The sequence below is a fragment of the Taudactylus pleione genome, unplaced genomic scaffold, assembly GCF_031769625.1.
Source record: "Taudactylus pleione unplaced genomic scaffold, aTauple2 ptg000062l, whole genome shotgun sequence".
Classification (NCBI taxonomy): domain Eukaryota; kingdom Metazoa; phylum Chordata; class Amphibia; order Anura; family Myobatrachidae; genus Taudactylus; species Taudactylus pleione.
In genome coordinates, this window is record NW_028284464.1 from 835,958 (window position 1) to 855,920 (window position 19,963).

The window sequence follows — 19,963 nt, forward strand, 5'->3', positions numbered from 1 at the left end:
AAAGGTAGGACTTTCCAGTGATGTTTTTGCTGCTTCCTCCATGCACATTTCCAGCTGGACACGTAAACCCACAAAAAGGACAAGCAGTGCTTCTACAGGTCCAGTCCCAGGAGAAGGTATGAGGTTATGGTCCTGTGGTTGGTAGACAATTGGAGGCACATTCTACAGTCCATAAAGGGTCTTTAGTGCGATTACCAATCACTTGGCTTTGTTTTTTCAAGGTCCCACCATGAGACAATTATATTAAAAAAAAAATTATTTATTAAAGTTATTTTAACAAAAGAAAACATCACAGCATAGCAAAACCCATCTGATAAGTGCTACCATAGGTAAGCCAAAGATTAAATGCATGTACAGTGGTGATGTAGGAATTGAGGTAGTCTGACATTTAAGTAAATACAGAGACACAACTTCTTACAATCTCATGGCAGCAACAATGGACCTGTATCGCCAAAGACAGAATTGCTGTAAATGCTGTACAGTGTGTCAGTAGCAGCTAAACTCAATTTTTATTTAATTTACAAAATATTATCTCTAATTGTAGTGACTTATGTATGGTTTAATGACTAATAAGACTATAATATCCAGATATTTATCTTAATACCACAACCCTCTAATACACTGGATAACCTGAAAGATGCATTATGATACTGACCTGCTGGAATATACCTTTACAGAAGTGATTTTAGAAAATCATGATATTTCTCTTCTTTGGACTAATGTGAAAGAAGCCAATATCACAGCACAGCTACGGTATATGTGCAACTTTTACAGTGTCACCTCAGTCACAGTCACCTGTGCTCCAGAAAACATGTATCTGAAATAAAACTTCCCTTGAGGAGAGGTATAGAATCATCTAACAGGGATTATTATTTCTGTTCTAGTGGCAATGCTCAGCTTGGATTCACTGGCATTATCTTTGGCAAGATGTCCCCACAGCGAGCACTAACTTTAACCACTGCCAGGTGATCTGCTCTAGTTGGCCCAATGTTAAGTATTGCAATAGGAATGCTCTTCTCTTGGGCCTTTAGTGCAAATCGGTATCCAGAGTAAACCTGGAAAACAACAAAAACATGGATTGATTACACTTAAATTATTTCTCTGACACAAATAGTGGTGGAGTTTAGCAGAAGAGATTGTCGATTCTCCTTAAAGTAAGTAAAACTGTTTATGTTTGTAAAATAATGTGACATTCAAGATATATACACAAGGTCCCTGTGTGCAGCTCTAGTTATTGATTAACATCAGGTGGAAGAAAAACTTGCTTCCCAGGTTAGGCGAGAACAGAAGAAGGTGGATGCACTCAGTGTCGCTGTGCATAAAACCCATACACCACAAACACTGGCTGTGTATGCAATGAATCGCTTGTGTTTCTCATTTGCATAGGTATTTGTGGACCATAAGCCCACAAATGCTTTATAAAAATATACTGTAAATATCTTACATGGGATGTCTGATGACCATATTACTTAGCAAATAAAGTACTATCACAACACAGGACACAGCTTAATTATATGAAATATGTTTATGTCCCATAAATTAACATAAACAATGAAAACATTAGATAAAACCAAACAAAAAAAACAAACCCACATTATTCATAAAGGATAATTAGAAAAACATCTTATGCGAAAAAAGGTTGCTATTGATGCACCACCACCGTTGCTCGTCACACCTTTCCATTCCATATACACCTTAATGCCCCCAGTAGTAGTGCCCCTTATGCAATGCCCCTAGTAGCAGTGCCCCTCTTGAAATGCCCACTTTAGTAGTGCCCCTTATGCAATGCCCCCTGTAGTAATGTCCCTTATGCAATGCCCCTGTTGTAGTGCACATTATGCAGTGCCCCCAGTAGTGACCCTTATGCAGTTCTCCCCACTAGTGCCACTTATACAGTGCTCCTAGTAGTGCCTTTAATACAGTGCCCCCAGTAGTGCACCTTATACAGTGCCCCCAGTAGTGCCCCCCTATGCAGTGCCCCCAATATTGCCACCAGTAGTGCCCCCCAGTAGTGGTCCCCCCCTATGCAGTGCCTCCCCCTATGCAGTGCACCTTATACAGTTCTCCCAGTAGTGCTCCTTATAAAGTGTACCTGGCCAGTAGTGCCCTTTATCCAGTGCCCCTTACATATATAACACACAGACATACACACACATACACACACACAAAACACTTACCTGAATCCCGGCTCAATCGCCTGGCGCCGCCCGCTCCTCCTCCTCCTCATGACGTCTCTCCATTAACCAACTGCGGGAGCCGAAAGGAGGAGCTCATGAGTGAGCTCCAGCCTGGCTCCGGCCGTGGGTGCAGCAGCCAATGAGAATCTGTCTGCTGCTAAAACAAACACACGGCCGCCGGGTAGTACGAGTGTACTACACGGAGGAGGTGGCAGTGTGTTTGTTTTACTGTGTAGTAAAAAAAACCACTGAGCTGGACCGCGGCTGCCCCCCAGCACCGACAGCGCCAAAGGCACGAGCCCCGCCCGAACCCCCTTAGTTAGGCTACTGTATTGATGCAACCATTTGCAGGTGTGGAACTTAATTTTTATCCAGAAAACTCTTAGAACCAGAAAGGCTGATCAGTGATAATGTTATACAGAATGGGGGTGATGCTTAGTTAGTTGTGGATGAATCTTGCGTGTTTTCACACTGCACATGATCCATAGCCAAGCGTTTACATCTATGGGTGAATTACAGTCATAAGCAAATCATTATATATGAACTTACAACTTAGTGGACATAACTGTGCTTCTGCATATTGGCAAAGTTTAATGAAGACATGTAGCCGGAATTGTGGGCTCTGATGGGTTGTACGTATGCAGAGATGCAATGTTTTCAGGTGGATTTCTTGTACCAGGGATAGGGCTGGTGCAACTGCAGTTATAATGGTGATGGATATGAAATCAAGCGTCTCAACGTTGGGAGTGGGGTCCTTCTCCCCAAATTATATAGAGCCCAGCACTGCTATGTTCTACATATAAGCTACAACTAAATGCAGACCACTAGATTTGAGAGTATTTACTAGGGAGAGCTTTATAGAGTTGGCTGGAATGTCAGTGCAGTTCAGGACAGGTTGGTTGTGAGAAAATCAACTAATCAATCAGATTCCTCCATCCTTTCTAAAGAACATACATCTGTAACCTGTCAAAACCAGTGGCCAGAATTTAACTCTGCTTAGGTGTACAACACCATTAAGATAGAATGTCTCTGAAAATCTCATGTTTACGTGAAATAGGACCACATGTAAGAAGGTTGCTTACCTCTAGTGAGGACCCAATAATGAACATTGCATCAGCTTGACCTAGATACTCATACAGAGAGTACACCAATTCTCGGTTTACTGCATCACCAAAGAAAGTCACCTGTGGCTTTAGGATACCCCCACACTTATCACAAGCTGGAACATGAAAATTGGACACTTGCTCGTCTGTCAGGAAAACATCGCCATCTGGTGCCATTCCATGTGCATGCTCATTCCAAAATGGATTGAGAGCTATGAACTTTTCTTGAAGCTCAGATCTGTTAATCACTGTCTGGCAGCCAAGACAAATCACCCTAGGGATGCAGACACATTCATTATAAGCATAGTGTTGATAAATGAGTCTATAGCCGATCTGGCCTCGTGGACCCACTATCAGATTGGCCATACACGTACATAGACAGGTTTGGTCAAAACTGAAAGATTGCTAGCATGATTGGATGATGTTGTTACATTCCTTTGCCTATAAAATGTACTCATCCCATTTGCTGTTAAAACATGGAACCATAATGGATGTAAATAGAACTTATTCTCACCAATCAACACTAAGTACTCGATAATATGGCAAAAACAATCCAACCATTTGACAAGATGAATTGGCATGAGAAAAATCTGCAGCCGATGCAACGCAGCACTTCATACACAGATTAAGGGGTCTATTTACTAAGCAGTGTTATGAGACAGAGTGATAAGTGATAAGTCTGTGATAAGGTGCCAGCCAATCAGCTCCCAACTGTCATCTCACAGGCTGTGTTTGAAAAATGACAGTTGGGAGCTGATTGGCTGGCACCTTATCACAGACTTATCACTTTTCACTCTGTCTCATAACACTGCTTTAGTAAATAACAAAAGATATAGGGCCTGATTCAGACCCACTCGCGAGCGGCTGTCCGCTCGCAAGTGGGTCGATGTTATGCACTGAGCATGCGCACGACGGAGGGAGCTCCGTTGTGCGCATGCGCCAGACGCGACGAGCGAAGGAAAGTCCTTCGCTCGTTGTGTCCGATCAAAGGGGGTGTGCTGTCAATGTTGATTGACAGCACGCCCCCTTTGGTGGGCGTGCCGGGGGCGTGCCTCCCTGACGGGGGCGTTGCCACGGGAACGCCTCCCGATAGAGCCAAAATCACTCCGGAGCTTGCGGTTGAAAACCTCAACCGCAGGCTCCGGCTCGCAAATTCGATGGTCGCGATGGTCTCGACCATCGCGACCATCACAATGCACGCTCGTATAGCCTGTGGGTGGTGACCCACAGCTATACGAGCGTCCAGGAGGACGCTCCATGAAAATGGAGGCCGGCCCTCATTCAGAGCGTGCGCTCTGCTCAGAGCGTACGGCTCTGAATGAGGGCCATGGTAAGAATTTACCTTTGTTATATCTGTTTTTACGAAGTCCATAGGGTCCACAGGGTTGACCTTGGGGTATAGGTTGGGAACCAAATCCGGGCACCACGCATGGCCAGGAGGAGACCCTCGGACTATGTCCGAATGTGTGACATTCCTGTCATTGCACCCAACTTCCAGTGTTGCCTAGATGGAAACCACTGTTGTGGCACTGTCGGACTGAACCCTTTCAGGTTTAACGTGAAATATGTGTTAGGCCAGAGTGAAGACCCAAGACAGCCTAAAGATCCAACAAGTAAATTGGCAGGGCGGAAGCAACAGACTTCCAACTGCCCCAAAATGAATGCGGACCAGACACTGCTCGTAGTAAAGAATACACTGGACGAGATGGCCATAGCCACCCGGGCAGAGACCGACTCGCCTCCGGAGAGAGCATCATCGTTTGAACAGCGATCCGATGGAAAAAACTCAATCCATTTGGAGAGGAGCCAATTATGGCAAGGCCCGGAACGGAACTGAGCACATTCCACCCTTTCAAAGGTAGACACTCTGGATACTTGACTGCGCATCACAGAGAGTAATGACATAAGTTGACTGCGTAGACATCCGCACACTCCTAGCTGAAGAGTGAAGATCTTGTCTTACGCCAGAGGAGTTCTCAGATTCTGAGAATCAAGCAGGGCTCCCAGATGAAGAATACCCTGTGATGGATGCAGGGAGGACTTTTTCCCCGTTGATTTAACATCTGTGCCCTGAAGAAGCCATGGCTATCCTGACCTGGCTGTAAAGTACCTCGGTGATCCTGCTAAGAGCAGGAGGCCGTCCCGATACTGGAGCAGTCGGATACACTGAACAGGTGAACTGTCAGAAAATCCATAAAGCTAGTAAACCCCGATGGGGCTGAGGGCAATCCCAAAAGGCAGAGCCCGAAAACTGCAAGTGTTGCTGTGGCACAGCAAACCTGAGCCCATGCTGATGAGAGGGCTCTATATGTACCCATAGGTAAGTAACCTGAATATTCAGGGATACCATAAAGTCCCCAGGTTCCAAACATCGGATGATGGAGCATGGTGGACTCCTCGTGAGCCCAGGTACCTGTAGGAACTGGTTCAGGGAATTGAGACAGAGAATAGGCCAAAGAGGACCATTCAGCCACTGCACCAGAAAGAAAGCAGAACAACCAGTCCCTCGCTGAGACAGTGGGGATGGCCTAAATAGCTCTGCTTACAGCAAAGACTGTATAGTTTTCTGGATTTGTAAGGCCCCGTTCGGGTCTGAAGAAGGGCCCGCGTACCACCACATGGAAAGAGGCCACCTGAGCAATGAGAGGGCGTACCCGTGAGAGACTCCCACTCCTACCCACGCAGCCATGGCGACTTAACACCAGCACTGGGTGAACTGAGAAAGTCGGTATCTCACTCTAGAATCCCCCAGTTGTAGACCTGTCCCGTCAGGCTGAAGATTTATCCTTAGGTTCAGAAGCAGGGTCGATTGGAAGCCCAGGTCTGCTCGGTACTGGATATGGCGGCCCTTGTAGAGGCCGACAGCCTAGGAAGAAACAGGCCATTAGGCTGACCCTGAGGGACAAAAGACTTAACAGATTTAGTCTGAGGCCTTGTAGTGGGAGTAGCTGAAGGCGGTAAACTTGTCGTTAGTAATACCGCCAATGTTACTACAACCTTGTCAAGGTCAGGACCAAACAAGATCTTCCCCATAGATGGTATCTGCACCTCTGCATACCCAGAGCGCAGCCATAGGGTATTACAGCGGATACCGTCGCAGCCGGAACTCTGAAAGTTAGGAGACTGGATGCAATAGTATTAACCAACCATGCTATAGCCATGGTAGGACGGGTAACAGCCCCTGAAAGCGAGTATACTGATTCTGGGGCAGAGTTACCACCTACGGATCCGTAGAATCCGACCACATAGGAATGGGAGGCGTAGTAACGTCTGTAATCAGACGAGTAACATGCCAATCCAGCCCAGGAGGGGCTCATGATGACACTCAGGAAATTTGGGACAGGAGGTCAAATCGCTGTCGTGATAACTCGTATCCCGCCATGCGATCCACCCGCCAGTCAGAAACAGGGAACCCGAAGGCACGTTAGACTGAGGGTGTATGATACAGGTGCAGGTCGACATTCTCTATAACCAGATTAGACCTGGCTACCAGCCCTAAAGCAGGGATAATAATACCTGAAATAGGCTCCCCCCCGTGTAAGAGGGAAAGAGCCCAAACAGCATCCAGTTCACGGCAGAGCCAACTGGGAAGTAACCACAGGGTGTATACCACGCCATTTTGCGTTTCGTAGAAAAATGACAACCACCCAGGGTGGCTGTTGTGGTAATCCCTGCAAGGGGAATGACAGACTGTTGTGGCACCAGAGGAGATTCATGTGCTGTGACCCCTGCAAGGAGCGATAGTCTGTGTCACAGGGGTAGAGTGCAAGAAACTGCAAGATACTCTAAGATGAAAAGGGCAGTATGGTGAAGTAACCCCAAGTGAGTTACAACAATGGGGCCCGCCAGGCAATCCGCAATTGAGAGGATCCTGAGAAACAAACCGCCCAAGGGGGTCGTGTAAGGTGCCCGACACCAGATGACGCCGCATACATAACCCTTTATGAGTCAAATCCTCCGCACTAACACCTGCAGCACATGACTTGCAGGATAGCAAAAATGGGTGCAGTATCACGCTCTATCTCCTGGTCAGACATATCTGACCAACCCTCTTGACGGAAATATCAAGCAGCGCTATACTGGTCCTGACTGATGCTAAAATTAGCTGCAGGGACCCATTTTCAGAGTATGCAACACACAGTTCCACCCAAAAAAAAGGCAACGTGCAGCATGCAACAGTATGTGACAAACCTCACAAATATTAACAAGAATATATATGTGAGGTCTCAGAATCACCCTAAGTACTTTAGCTGTATTAGGGCAGATAAAGAAAAGGGATAGATATACACTGACAGGTGAGAGAATAAAGTACAGACAGTCAGCACTAGCATAAGTCACATACAATGCAGATATATACATATATACATAAATATGTCATATAATATACTGCAAAAAGTCACTGCATTCAACTGCCCAGATTCAGTGTACACTGACCTAATGGTGAGGTACGCAGGGGGACTGGACTCACTGCCATCTCCGGAGCTCTGCTGCTGCACATAGAAAATGGCCGCCTGGAGACCTCAGAAGAAGCGTGGCCCGCAGAGGAAGCAGCTCAGCGACGCCAGACTATAGTACTGAAAGGCGCGCTGAGCTGAGGGGAGGAGCTGCTGTAACAGGGAAGGCTTGCTCCCCCGGCCGGCTATTAACCACCGGGACGCCGGCTCCCAGCGCCGATCTTTAAGTCCCTGGTGGTCTAGTGGACACACGGGGTATGGGGGGGCACGCCGCCACTGCCGGCGCCTCCGGTCTGTCCCCAGAGACCGGAGGCACTGGACTGCATTTCAAATGCGCGGATCACCGCAAGCGGTGATTCGCGACCTTACCTGCTCCCTGTGGATCCAGCAGCAATCCTGGGAGCCCGCAGAGTCCGGCTAGTACAGACTCTGGGGTCCCGCTGAGATCCCCAGATCTGTACTGGCGTCTCAGCGCCAGCGGGGTGACATCCCATGGACTCATAAAAATAAATTTTAAGCTTAGGGGCTGCTAATCAGCCCCCCCTGCGCTAACGGTGACCCGACTCCGGCCGGGCACCAACTTAAACTGAGGTGCCTCTGGCTTGGGGGTGGGGTTATAGGGAGAGTGGACCCAGTGCATCCTGGGAGCTAAAAGCCCGGATTTGGTTCCCAACCTATACCCCAAGCTCAATCCTGTGGACCCCCTATGGACCCTGAAGTAGAAAGACCCCTTAGACTTAGTTGCACACGTCACACATCAAATTGATCAGTGCAATTTAGCAAAGTAGTTTTGTTTTATTTATTCAAATAAGATTCACATTTTGAGCAAGAAAGAACTGGGGAGGCGAGAGGAGCAACAGATGTGTCCACATACATCTTACCTCTGTGCGTTACAAGTTGCATTAAACATAACGCGTGAGTGTTGTGGAACTGGGTAGCGCTGAATGTCTTTTCATGCAACTTTTTACAGTCAAATGCATTTTATTAGCAAAACTCACAAGCTGACTAAAATAATATGCAACATGGCTATATTCTGTGTGTGACTGCGAGTGTATCTGCATGCAAAATACTATGTTACAGTGTCAGCGGCTGTGACACTGTAATGTAGCATTACGTATGCAGGTACTGTACACCTGCAGTTGCACACAGAAAATAGGCTTGCTGCATATCATTTTAATCAGCAGATTGTGCATCCTATTCGCATCGCTTTGCGAATAAGACACATTTGAAGTAAAAAAGTTGCACCAAAAGTCACTCGGCGCTACCGAGTAATGCTACGGCATAGCGCAACTAGAAGGGCTGTTTAACGTGCAAGGAAAATGTATGTCTGTATTGAGCTTGACTGAAGCCACAGTGGATGAAAACACATCTGTACGGGTTGGGTACGGGATCCCGGCAGTAAGAATCCCGACGCCAGCATCTCGACAGTGTCACAATCCCTGCAGAAGGAGACAAGTATGCTCTCCTTCCCCTACCCCCACAGCCTAAACCTAACCCACCTTCTAATCCCAATACTTACTGTCGGGATGCCGTTGCCGGGATTCTGATTGGTGTCGTTATTCCGGCGCCGGCATCCCGACAGCCAGTATAAAAACTACATCCCCATCTGTACCACTAAGTTAGTTTTAAAGGGATATCAAACCATACACTGAAAAAAGAGGAATAGCAGCAAATTACCCTAAAGTGAGAGAAACAAAAACTATTGTCCTTACCTGTGAGTGCAACCATGCAACTCAGTCATGCGACGCTGTCCAGCCTTAGCATGTAAGGCATCTACATTCTGTGTCACTAGCCAATGTAGTTTCCCAGAATTCTCTAAATTATACAGAGCCACATGTGACACATTTGGCTTATGAGAAGAGAACTGCGGCCATCCTACAAAATTCCGAGCCCAGTAACGTCTACGTGCAGACTGACTCTTGATGAACTCTGCATGCTGAATGGGTCTCCGTTCAGTTCTTGCGTACAATCCCACACCCTCTGAGCGATAGTCAGGGATTCCTGATTCTGTAGAGATTCCAGCACCTGTCATGACAAATAGTCGCTGGGAACGCAATACAAAGTCATGGAGCCTCTCCACTTCAACTGGATCAGCACTTGGACAAGCTGGAACATATTCTGGCATACTGAGGTGGGACCTGTGCCTGATAAAAACAATGTTCTGTTTCTGAAATAGCCGGGAGCATTTTAAATAAAAGATCCACATCACTTAAATGTGCGGTGTATAAATACAGTGGTTCAACATCTGCAAGAGAAACACAACTGTTGTTATTAGACTGGATGAATTAGTGGAACACTGAACAGCAGTAGTTGGTGACAAATGACCCGTACACACTGAGCGATCAGACAACTATCAGATATCGTTGTCTGATCATCCTGCATGTGCTGGATGTTCGATATCGAAAATCCAACACATGCACCAACCCCCAAAACGACCCGCGGTCCTATAGTAACCTATAGTAACCAGGCCTGCATGCATGGGCGATGGTCGATATCGACCACACGTGCCCGCGCATCGACTATCATTTGGAGGTTGGAGGGGGCCCAAAAGCAGGACGATATGATCGATATAGTTATCGTTCTTCTCGTCCTGCAAAGTTGGACCGTGTGTACGCACCATTAGACAATGAGAACCAAGAATGCATAAAACACATCATAGTACAATATCCTTGCCTTCTATGACGTAGAAGGTAAAGTCTAGAATAAAAAGGTATTAATGAAATACAAAAAGCTTGCTAACTAAAATGGTTGACTGTTGTACTCACTGACCTTCTCAACTGTGAATAAAGTTTAGTGATTTCATGTTGCTTAATGAGGATATGAGGAGATGAGGTGCTGTGACATTATAAGTGGGTTTCTATATTTAGTAGTTGCTACAATTGTCTATTTTCTGTATGCAAGATGGAAAATGGTTGGTTAGCTACTACAAAAGTGTATGATCAAAGATTCTTAACTTACAGGCCAGGGTCTAAAATATGGATTGATATGGCATTTTTGGTGACAAGCCAAACCTTTTTAAAGACGCATTTAACAAGTCTCGATTCTGAAGTAATTCAAAAGGCATTATTTTAAAAGAAATGAAAAAACATTGGTCACAAAGCTAATTCACAGACATGACATAACTGAGACTCAAACAGTTTAAAAAAAAAAAAACTCTGCTCAAAAGCATCTAAGAACTTCCTGTTGAAAGTCCAGTAGATGTTCCTTACCAGCCACCTCGCCAGGTGCACATTTAAGGATCAGGGTGCCCCTGGGCACAACAATAATAGCCCAAACCACTTAATATTATTATTTTCATTGTTTGGTTATAAGTCCTCATTTGGCACTTTAATATATTATAATATTAAAACAGGCCATGAGTTATGTTATTTTTCATTATACACATACACTACCGTTCAACAGTTTGGGGTCATCCAGACAATTTCGTGTTTTACATGAAAACTGACTTTTATTTATCAATGTTGTTTTTCTACTTGAAATGATAATTTTGTCCTTCAAATTTTTTTTTTTCTTCAAAGAATGCTCCTTTTGCAGCAATTACAGCATTGCAGACCTTTGGCATTCTAGCTGTTAATTTGTTGAGGTAATCTGAAGAAATTTCACCCCACGCTTCCTGAAGCACCTCCCACAAGTTGGATTGGCTTGATGGGCACTTCTTGCGTACCATACGGTCAAGCTGCTCCCACAACAGCTCAATGGGGTTGAGATCTGGTGACTGCACTGGCCAGCCATTACAGACAGAATACCAGCTACCTGCTTCTTCCCTAAATAAGTATTGCATAATTTGGAGGTGTGCTTTGGGTCATTGTCCTGTTGGAGGAGGAAATTGGCTCCAATTAAGCTCTGTCCTCAGGGTATGGCATGGCGTTGCAAAATGAAGTGATAATCTTCTTTATTCAAAATCCCTTTTACCTTGTACAAATCTCCCACTTTACCAGCACTAAAGCAGGCACTGTTCCAGCATCTTTTCAGTTGTTCTGCGTCTCACAAATGTTCTTCTGTGTGATTTACAAACATGTCAAACTTCGATTCGTCTGTCCATAACACTTTTTTCCAATCTTCCTCTGTCCAATGTCTGTGATCTTTTGCCCATATTAATCTTTTCCTTTTATTGGCCAGTCTCAGATATGGCTTTTTCTTTGCCACTCTGCCTAGAAGGCCAGCATCCCGGAGTCGCCTCTTCACTGTAGACGTTGACACTGTCGCTTTGCGGGTACCATTTAATGAAGCTGCCAGTTGAGGACTTGTGAGGCGTCTATTTCTCAAACTAGAGACTCTAATGTACTTGTCTTCTTGCACAGTTGTGCACCAGGGCCTCCCACTTCTCTTCTACTCTGGTTAGAGCCTGTTTGTGCTGTTCTCTGAAGGGAGTAGAACACACTGTTGTAGGAAATGTTCAGTTTCTTGGCAATTTCTCGCATGGAATAGCCTTCATTCTAAGAACAAGAATAGACTGTCGAGTTTCACATGAAAGTTCTCTTTTTCTGGCCACTTTGAGAGTATAATCGAATCCACAAATGTGATGGTCCAGATACTCAACTAGCTCAAAGGAAGGCCATTTTATAGCTTCTCTAACAAGCAAACCCGTTTTCAGCTGCGCTAACATAATTGCAGTAGGGATTTCTAATCATCCATTAGTCTTCTAATGCACTTAGCAAACACAATGTACCATTAGAACACTGGTTGCTGGAAATGGGCCTCTATACACCAATGTAGATATTCCTTTAAAAACCAGACGTTTGCAGATAGTATAGTCATTTACCACACTAACAATGTATAGAGTGTATTTCTGATTAATTTAATGTTATCTTCATCGAAAAAAACTGTGCTTTTCTGTAAAAAATAAAGACATTTCTAAGTGACCCCAAACTTTTGAACGGATAGCTTTACAAGGGCAGTCTGTGCATGTCCAACCTGTCCACACTCTAGACTGACATTAATAAAACAAGGATCCCAGTGCCGCCCCCCCCCGCAAGTGGTGCTCCAAGGCATGTGCCTCATAGGAAATTCACCACTGCACTCCACTTACAATTGCTGCTTGATACAAGTCTTGCAACTGCAGGAGTTACCGAGTAAATTCAGACAGGGTGCACAGAAAGCAGAACCTGATTGATCCCATCATCTGTTGCTTTGAGTGTAGTTTTCAGTAGTTACATGTTTGAATTTAAATTAAGCTTTCCACATTTATGGGCATCCAAGAACCAAAGGATGACGTTTTTTTTTTAGTTCAATTGTCAACTGTAAAGTAAGGGAAAAGTTACCAGAGAAGGGGCACCCACCAGACCTGACAGACAAAGTCAAAATCACTGAGATAGTGCTAAGCTTATAAAGATGGCAGAAATTTTCTTTGAAAAAGTCCCAAACAGGAGATGAAATGTGTCAGTAAGCTCATATCACTGATAGAGGAACCTGAATACAGGAGCTAGGATGATTCGCTGCTTGTAGTTCCGGACCTAAGAATTTGGAATGCTGGCAAATGGCAAGTATAACTACAATCTTTGCTAGTATCATCTATAGGCCATTTCACAATCAAATATATGACACGCATACCTTACATACATATATCATTAAGGTAATCTAGGTCATAAATGTAGAAAATAAGACCAAACTGTACCTTATAAAGTACAATAGAAGGTTACCACAATGAGAGATGAGCAGTTCGGTTTTAGCTCGTGTCTTCCTGCCAATTTCTGATCTCATAGCGTGGCAAAACATCATCTTTCATGGACATCTCAGCACAGATGTCCGTGAAAGATATGAGATCCGAATTTGGCGGGAAGATCCGAGCCAAAACTGAACTGTTCATCTCTAACTACAATAAATATTAGCAGAGAATATATGATATGTAGCATCTGATCATGTACTGTTTTTTTTTTTTTTGCATGATCATGTATGTGACAAAAAATAGAAGTCACATCAGACATGTATTATTTCTTCTTTAAAGTTCCATGAATCATACATTCCACATGTGCTGGGAATTTATTTACAGGTTGGCAAAGGACTAACAATCAAATATTACTAAACATAATTTATTAATTCTTTGTCAAAATATTTTAATGTGACATATTTAATGTGCCAGTCATGTATGTGACAGGTAATCAGGTATGTGACATTGTATGAAAATCTATGGGTACCTGACCAGTTGATATGATCTTGGTGTCCATAGCACAGACGGTGTAATGGTTAACTTTACTGCCTCACAGCACTGAGGTCGTGTAAAGCGCTGCGGAATATGTGTGCGCTATAATAAATATCCAATTTGATTTTAAGTCAGAACTACACAACACCTTTTTCCAAAGATCATTGTTATATGCAATTCCTAAACTCTTCAACAATATAAAAAAGTTTTCATAAGTTATGCATCTGCATATATCACTAGAGCGTCTGTAATGAGAAGAATAAAGGCTGCAAAACATTGAACATACAATGTTTATGTCTGGGTTCTCTGCTTTAAACAAAGTATAATCCTTTTTCATGTGCTTTATGCGATAATACAGGCAGAGTAACCCTTATCAGAAATGATGGGACCTCAAGTGTTTTGGATTTTAGAATAATTGCAGAACATAATTAGATATCTTGGGGATGGGACCCAAGTCTCATCATGAAATTAATTTATATTTCATATACACCTTATACACATAGCCTAAAGGTAATTATATACAATATTTTTTATTTTTAATACATTTGTGCATGAAACAAAGTTTGTGTACATTGGACCATCAGACAACAAAGTTGTCACTTGCCCAAAAAGTTTCAGATTTTGAAGTATATTGGATTTTTGGATAACGGATACTCAACCTGTATTTGTGAACACACGCTCTAATACCATTTTCTCACATTTCATCATACAGACCTTGAGTGTTATATACACTGTATCGCACCGATATTCACGTAGTTGTCCTATAGTACCTTAAGTACTGCGCATGAGTCTGAATCGCTCTGTGAATGTGTCCTGATTGTTAGCGCACAGAGATGCAGAATGAATTTGGACGCAGGGAGTGTGAATTTCAGTGAGCGTGTTGCTGATAGCGGCTTTGTCTAAAGGCACACAACCGCTAACACAGGAGGCCATACTCAGAAGATGAAACTGCACCTGCCATAAGGCTGGTGCAAGTTTTGAGGGTGCGCCCGATGGCGAGTCTTTGATTTCTACAGGAGTAGGCTTCTCAGTTTTAGAGAAATCGGCTGTGGCATCAGCATTAAGTCGCAAATGCGGCTACGGCAAGATGCACACACGGCCGACTCAGAATCATGCCCACAATGTCTGATCGACATAGGAATGTTACCACCATCACAATGTCTCTAACTTCAGTAGGCCTATTGTTTGTGCCACCGATAAGGAATAAAATCCCAGTATCCCGTTTCGGGTGCCTAAATTCCCCGGGATTTTCAGCACCAAATCAATCCTGTGTATTAACAGCATTTTCACGGTCACTGAGACAGCCACTCACAGTGACTGTCTACAGTGTTAGTGACCACATCCGCAAGCGGCACACTTCCGGATGCAGCGGCTGCGTGTGTCTCACATGCTGCCACTGTTATTTATTGATGGGGCAGGGCTGGTCTTCAGCTGGCGGGAAAGGAGTGAGTGCCATGCTTAGTAATATATAAAGCACGCCACTTGTTCCTGCTGCGTCTTCTTAGCTGGCTACAGAAAGAGACGTCACTGCCGCAATTATTAACAGTCGGTATTGTGACTGATATTTTCATTATTAGTTAAAATATCCCCACTATGTACTAAAGTTAACCCGCAGGGACAGCGGTAGCGATATCCTGTCCCTGTGAGTAATATACCTGGCAAATCGGTAGAGGCTTTCACATTTTTTAAAGACTCCTCCGGGGAATCTGACACTGCGCATGCACATCATTTCCAGAGTCAGGCTGTTGGAATGTGTCTCCATAGACATAAAGTGGTTTACACCATCTTAGGATGGCATAAACCAACAAGGTCAAACTCCAAAAGTTTTGCTTTTCTGAGTTTGGTACTCAGGGTCAGACTGTAGTCCCCATTGATAATAATGGGGACTGTAATCTGCCCTGATAGTTAGCCTTTTGCAAGAGATTTCTGTGAAATCTCCTGCATTAGCTTATTAGTATGTAGTGGTAATATATAAAGTTATGCAGACACTGTAATTTCTGCATAACTTTATGAAAAAATACCTTGATAAATGGCACCCCAAGGGACATATTGAAATGGTTGTATAATTTCAGCCACAAAAATTATGTAGGTATTGCGACCTATTTTGAATTACCGTGGGTATGCATTGCTCCAGATACCCGCGTTATTCGATTCAATAAAATTGGTGGTAAAATTTTTGTGGCCAAATCTCAAAGGGGGTGTCAAAACCTATCTCTGCCAGGAGAGATCACGTTGGCAGGGACTAATTAAGCTATTTGGAAACTTCAAATTGCTTAATTAGTCATGAAGGGGAGGGGGTCCAAGGGGTTCGGAAGCAGACCCAACAATATTTCTGTAAAATAATAATTTTAGGAAAAATTGGACTTTCTATAAAACGGCGAGAAGCCGCTGCGCCTGATTTTCTTAATTGAATAGCCCGTGCCGTAGGTTTTTCTAAAGGTCCCCACACACATAGCAATTTGCACACGATCCCATGATGTGTACGATTTCCCCTGAACTCTCCCCCGGCAGCTCCCCGGCAGTCCTACATACGATTTAGAGCAAAAAAATGTCCAATCTGACTTAAGATCTATCGTGCATCCAGTGCATTGTGTCCCAGATTGGCAAATCTTCCCTACAGCACAGCAGATCTGAAGATACGGTGTGCGACCAGCGGGGACGCGCACTGGCATCGTGATATTTTATACGATTGCATCGTGATATTTTATACGATTTGTCGCCACGATTCGTCGAAATCGGGCAAATCGGGTAAAATATCGCTGTGTGTGGGCACTTTTAGATTTGCGCACAATTGAATGCCCCATATTCATTCTTGTTACTGTACTCAGCAAGCCCCATACTCCAAAATCAGTGCAATAAACAAGAAAATCTTTCAAAATTATTAGACTATCTAGTAATCCCTCGCTCCAAATTAACCATATCCATTATCTTGCATTACTGGATATAAATATAAAAAGTCCTAGGCTTAGGTCCATATCAAATGTCACCCGCCTGCCCTTGGCCGTGTGGCGGGAGGAGATAATAGCTGCACATATTTTCATATCCTGATTATAAACAGCACAAGCCCTGCTCGCCCTCCGCCCGCTTTATGTACTAACACTCACCCACTTATAGCGTCAGCTCTGTACAACCAGCCAAGACTACATTCCCCATAGTGCTGCTGTGCTGTGCAGTGCCGCCCGCCGCCAGTAGGCTGCTCACGTCCTCTACGTCATTGATTATATCCAGCCCGTGAGGGTGAGAGAGGACAGCAAAGCAAAGAAACCACCCAGCGGCTGATGGAAGATTATTATCATATGGTTAATATGACAATTTTAGACGGTAACACTTGTGAACAGAATAATGTGCTCATATGGTAGCATCTAACGTGCAGAATCCTTGTTTTTGTCAGTTTGTGATTCTCTGAAATCTGTAGCTCTATGCAAATTCACTTAGCATTAATAAAATCTTTTCTTTGCCACCAAATATCCAGAGCATTGTATATGGCATTGTATATATAACAAAAATCAACACTGTGTAAAACTTGTCAATCTAATTTCCTCACCATAAAGTAAAGATACTTGTACATAGTCACCTATGGATGTGCCAAATCCTATCTTGCCCCATATTGGTAACATCCTGTAGTTATTATCAGTAGGTGCACCCAATTCCTAGGAGGGAGAGGGTATTAACTCCAAAAATATACTGGTAGGTTAATTGGTTCCCCACAAAAATTAACCCTAGTGTGTGTGAGCATGTGATAGGGAATATAGATTGTAAACTCCACTGGGGCAGGGACTGATGTGAATGGCCAAATATTCTCTCTGTAAAGCCCTGCGGAATATGTGTGCGCTATATAAATAACTGGTAATAATAATAATATTTAAGCGCTCATCTGCTTTTGTGGGTCATATATCAACTCTAGTTATCAGGATATGGTGAATGAACCATGCAGAGAAAATGGGGAAAGTAAAAACTATTGCTGTTCAATCAATAATCTCGTAACTACTGTATCATATTTTACCTAAAGTCTCTCTGCGGTGTCCCAATTGGGGGTGAACGTGGTCCAGCTAGTGCACTTGAACTGAACCCTTACGGGACATTTCATGACCTGGTTCCACACCAAATTCTTGCATATTCCCTTCTAGTCTCTCACTAATGTAACAGATCCTTCCCTTATTTCTCATTTCTAAAGTTGCCTTCACACAGCAGGTAATATAAGAGCCATGATCCTGGCACACAAGTGCTTATATAAATGCTGCAGGCTGCAAAAGTAACAGCAATTGTATCAAAAAGCCCCTTATTACCACTGCCTGTTATGTAGAGACAACTAGAGGGGCTGATCAAGAGATGCACTGCAGTCTGTTTTGTGGATGGAGGTTGCTATTTTTCACACAGCGCATGCTTCGTAGCTGAGCATATTCAATTTAGAGCAAGTACAGGCGATTTAGCGTTGTATGCATCTCAGCAGCTTCTCCACTTGAGGAGTAACTGTGCAACAACGCAACGTTTGCATGTAGAATATGTGTGCCCGGGCGTGTAGACGGTATTGCGGACTACTCAGCGGTGAGCGTATGCAGAGCTCTGTCTGATTTCAGACGGATCTCTTGCACCAAGGACGGGGCTGGTGCAAATGCACTGATATGGCTACTTTCACAAGCAGATGGATAAAGACATAGGGGAGGTGCAGCTGCATAGATGCAGATAACTGAATACAGGAGGAGATCCACATTCATTTCTGAGACTGCAATGCTTGACTTGATTGCGATATGAATCTGCACTAGAGGATGTGTATCCAGGTTTACACAAATATCACGCTAAATTGTAAACTTTCATATATTTATCACATTTTTTCATTAGAGCTCATTTTCCACCATTGCATTTAGATTCAGCATTTACGAGTTTCATTATCAACCAGTCAGCAATTAGTCTTTATCTGTAATATTGAAAGCAAATGGTTCTTTGGATAACATTAATAATTTTTGCTTTTCTGTTTCAGGCCATGTTGCAGCATTTGCATTGGATTAAGAACAGGCATTTTGTTGTTGACTTTCCGATACTGTACTTGTTTATAGTGCTGTGCTCCATGACGCATATTCTGTTAACCTTCAGTTTAAAGAGGGTAGGCACAAAATTATTGTAGATTAGTGCATCAAGGAGAATGTAGTGGCATATAGACATCAGCATAGTTTAGGTCGACAGTTCTCATGTGGACATGCATAATGTCGACATGGGTGAAATGTCGACATGCTAGAATGACCATGTTGAAACTCATCATGTCTTCACGGACGACATGATAGAATGTTGACCTAACATCAGGGCCAGACTGGGACTAAAAATAGGCCCTGGCATTTAAAGCACACAGGCCCACCCCGCGTCAGCATCTGGCCCCAATCGTAGACTCCTCTCCTTACTATTCCTGACTCCTCCTACTTCTTACTCTATGCACTTACAAAGATAATTAATAACACCATTAATAATTAACAACAGTACAAGTGTATATCATGCTCTGTATTAAAATACACACAACAGAGCTCATCCTGCAGGGAGATTCAAACATGTGCCACAGTCAGACATTTGGTTGGTTCTGTTAGGTAAAGCTGGCACTTCATTGGTGTAGGTCACACACAAAGAAAATGACCAAGCCCTTGCTTAGCAGTTGTAGAGGATTAGATAGTGTTCACTGTAGGAATTTTTAAGGCAGGGCACTGAACATAGAGGAGGACACATATGTGCCACCAAAGCCTTAACAACAATTTTGGTCCCCTGTATTCCTCTACACATTATAAAGTGGAGAGAGCATGCGCCAAAGAAACGTAGTCTTATTGGGAAGGGGCGGGACCACACATTGGTACTGCCAATTCAACCTTAGTCACATTGCAAGGGATGCGGGTAAGATCCCGACAACTGGGATGCCATCTGCTGTAACCCCGGCACTGGAATCCCGATTGCCGAGAGAACACCGGCGACGGAATCCCCACATGACTTGGGATGCCAATGTCGAAATCCCGATCTGAAGGAGACCGGGGAAAGGTAAATATCAGCCGCGGGGGGAGGGTGGGTTAGGTTTAGGCACCTCAGGGGGACTTAGGCTTAGACTACGGGAGGGGA

The 19,963-nt window shown here is 44.0% G+C and overlaps 1 protein-coding gene across 1 annotated transcript; it reads right to left on the minus strand.

Moving 5' to 3' along the window:
* Positions 1–296: 296 nt before the first annotated feature.
* Positions 297–17,036, minus strand: SIRT4 (sirtuin 4). Its single transcript, XM_088465487.1, has 4 exons — positions 16,978–17,036; positions 9,447–9,979; positions 3,260–3,554; positions 297–1,055 (listed from the first exon to the last, which is right to left on the minus strand). Exons 2-4 carry the CDS (start codon positions 9,938–9,940, stop codon positions 894–896), a joined length of 951 nt encoding a protein of 316 aa, XP_088321613.1. The 5' UTR covers positions 9,941–9,979; positions 16,978–17,036; the 3' UTR covers positions 297–893.
* Between the last annotated feature and the right edge of the window lie 2,927 nt (positions 17,037–19,963).

Coding starts and splice junctions, on each gene's coding strand:
- SIRT4 (XM_088465487.1), bottom strand. CDS start 9,940: ATGTGGATCTTTTATTTAAAATGCTCCCGGCTATTTCAGAAACAGAAC. Junction 3,555..9,446: donor TTGCATGGTTGCACTCACAG/GTAAGGACAATA, acceptor CTGCATCCCTAG/GGTGATTTGTCTTGGCTGCC. Junction 1,056..3,259: donor TTATTGGGTCCTCACTAGAG/GTAAGCAACCTT, acceptor GTTGTTTTCCAG/GTTTACTCTGGATACCGATT.